Source organism: Nematolebias whitei, chromosome 23 (assembly GCF_014905685.2).
Source record: "Nematolebias whitei isolate Nwh7 chromosome 23, NemWhi1, whole genome shotgun sequence".
Lineage (NCBI taxonomy): Eukaryota > Metazoa > Chordata > Actinopteri > Cyprinodontiformes > Rivulidae > Nematolebias > Nematolebias whitei.
Genome location: NC_056520.1, coordinates 13,856,507 through 13,859,516, shown reverse-complemented (window position 1 = coordinate 13,859,516; position 3,010 = coordinate 13,856,507). Strand labels below are relative to the sequence as shown.

The window sequence follows — 3,010 nt, the reverse complement described above, 5'->3', positions numbered from 1 at the left end:
CGAGCTAAATATTTGGTTTAGGAATTAAATATTTAGCTTGGAACTATGACATTTATAAATGTATAAATGACAGTGAAAATATGACTGAAAAAAAACAACATTTTTTTTTCTTATGAAAGGCAAACTATTGCTGTTAATTTTTGACTGTGTAACTTTACAAATGGTACCCCATATATGTGTTTGTATTCTGCCTTCTTTAAATTGAACGTTTTACGTTTTCTTTAAATTTGTTCCATGTAGGATGTTTAATCACAAACAGCCGCAGTGGTCGACCACCATGGATGGGATCTTTCCGTAGATGATCTGCTCTTTGCGGTTGAAGTAGAGCATGTTGATGGGGGACATTTTAGTAGGCGTGCAACAGGGCCCCGTGGTGCCCCGTGGATTGGCCTTGTTCACCAGGTGAGCATGGGGATACTGCTGCAGGTAAAGGAACTCACACTCCCCAGAGCAGTAGTTGGCCCGGTAGCGTTTGGGGGCGATTATCCAGTCCCAGCCGAACTCTTCGAAGTCGACGGTGAGTGGGTATCGACAGCAACGAGTCTCTGAGGATTCCTCATCACAGTTCAGACCGGAGTCACGGCGGGTCCTCTTAGAGCTGTCCAGAATCTTCACTTCGATGAATGGTTGCTGGAAAAGAAATAAAACACTTAGTAAGGAGGTCCTAAAACAATAAACCTTTAGATTGAAGAACAGAAAAACCCACGTTTATGGATATTAAAACTGTGAGGGGAAGAATTATTAACCAAAACTTTTAGTGCCCCTGTAGATGTCTGGAGTAGTTAAGACATCTGCAGGAGCACTAAAAGTTTTGGTTAATAATTCTTCTGTAGTAGTTAAAACCGGCCACTAGGGAGCACAAGTCAGTGTATCTCTTGTGCCGGTCCCAAGCCCGAGTAAATGGTGAGGGTTGTGTCAGGAATGGCATCCGATGTAAAACACTTTTGCCAAAACCGTAATGCGAGTTCATCAAAGCGAAACCGTACTGGATCGGTCGAGGCCCGGGTTAACGACTGCCACCGGTGCTATTGACAAACAGGGTGCCGGCGGAAATTGTGCTACTGTTAGTCGAAGACTACAAGGAGGGAAACATTTCAGGAGACAGAGGGAGAAGAGGAAAAACAAGAATGTAGGACTGAGGGTGACAACTCTAAATGTGGAGACAATGACGGGCAATGGTAGCGAGCTGGCTGACATGATGCAGAGAAGGAAGGTAGATGTTTAATGTGTCCAAGAGACCAAGTGGAAGGGCAGCAAGGCTCGCAGCATTGGAGCAGGCTTCAAACTATTTTACCATGGTGTGGATAGAAAGAGAAATGGAGTAGGGGTGGTACTGAAGGAGGAGTTGGCAAGTAGTAGTAGAGGTGAAAATAGTGTCAGATAGGGTGATGTGTCTGAAGGTAGAAGAAGAATGTCGGATGGCAAACATTGTCAGTGGTTATGCTCCACAGGTTGGATGCGATGTAGAGGAGAAAGATACATTTTGGAAGGATCTGGATGAAGTGATAGAGGGTATTCCCAGGGAGGAGAGAGTGGTGATCAGAGCAGACCTGAATGGACATGGTGAAGGAAACAGAGGGGATGAGGGAGTGATGGGTAGGTTTGGAGTCAAGGAAAGAAACCAGGAAGGACAGATGGTGGTGGATTTTTCCAAGAGAATGGAAATGGCTGTAGTCAACACCTATTTCCAAAAGAGGGAGGAACATAATGCATATATATATATATATATATATATATATATATATATATATATATCCATGTGCAGATAATGAGACAGATTGCTCAGAGAAGTTATCAATTTGTGACGACCAAGTGAGTTTCTGCTGATCTTTTGTCAGCTGTCGGAAGTGTAAACAATTATTTTGTGAGGAATTGGTTGGAAATAGCTAAACTTATCCTAGCTAGCACAAATAAAACAATTTTAGCTGCAAGTTCAGGAGAACTAAACAAGAAAAAAAAAACTCATTTGTTGGAAAGCAACGTTCAGTTTTAAATATTTTGTTTAAAATAATAAAGTGAATTGTTGGTTTTCACCATGTATATTCTAATTCTCACTTTATTTATGTGATTATTTGAAGATAAAAAGCTTATGAAGCTCTGCTTACCAGTCCTTCCTCTCCAGGTTCAGCTGAAGTCACAGCCAGATTTTCTCCTTTGGTGCTGAAGGCGTTGATCTCCAAACCGTAGCTGGTTTCAGGCTGACGTAGCCAGGCCTGCAGCAGAGACTTGATATCTATACTCTGCCAGGAGCTGGACCCGGCCTCGGCGTCGATCTTCAGGGATCGGACCCGGACCCGGGTGTGGTTCCCCTCCCTAACGGGTTTGAGGCGGGAGATCTGCAGGAAGACGGTGGTGATGGTGTTGGCGGGGCGCAGGTGGACCCACAGCTGGGCGCTCAGGATATTTTTGGGCTGGATCTTCGGACTGAGGCTGAACAGGCAGCAGGAGGACAGCTCGTCCCAGGTGAGGGGGTTTGCTGGGAGAAATATTAAAATTGTAAATTACCATAATTAGTATGCAAATCAGCTGGATGATATGGGATGCCGTTTGTAAAGTTATACAGTCAAAAATTCACAGCGATATTTTGGTTTATTTAGCCTTTCATAAGAAAAAAATAGTATTTTTTCAAAGTCATATTTTCACCAAGTTATTTATACCTTTATCATAGTTCCAAACTAAACTATGTCATTTACAAGCTAAATATTTAGTTTACAAATTAAATGTTTAACTTGCAAGTTAAATATTTAGTAAGTAAATTAAATATTTAGCTCCACACTAAATATTTATTTGACAAAGTAAATGCTTATGTGCAACTAAATGTTTAATTGACTCACTAAATATTTAACTGCTTTAGTGAACTAAGTTTTTAGGTGTAAATTAAATACATTTAATTTCCAAGCTAAATATTTATTTTCAAAACCAAACATTTAATGTCCAAACTAAACATTTAATTCCTAAACTAAATATTTAATTTGCTAACTAAATATTTAGCCCTGACCTAAATATTTAT

General features: G+C 40.7%; 1 protein-coding gene across 1 annotated transcript in view; it reads right to left on the bottom strand.

Moving 5' to 3' along the window:
* Nucleotides 1-249: 249 nt before the first annotated feature.
* Nucleotides 250-3,010, bottom strand: part of LOC119429069 (growth/differentiation factor 8-like) — a 7,952-nt gene continuing 5,191 nt past the window's right edge. Inside the window, exons 2-3 of the mRNA XM_037696786.1 lie at nucleotides 2,106-2,476; nucleotides 250-630 (exon numbers count right to left, since the gene is read on the bottom strand). Coding sequence (XP_037552714.1) covers nucleotides 250-630; nucleotides 2,106-2,476 — 752 coding nt within the window. The remainder of the gene's footprint in view (nucleotides 631-2,105; nucleotides 2,477-3,010) is intronic.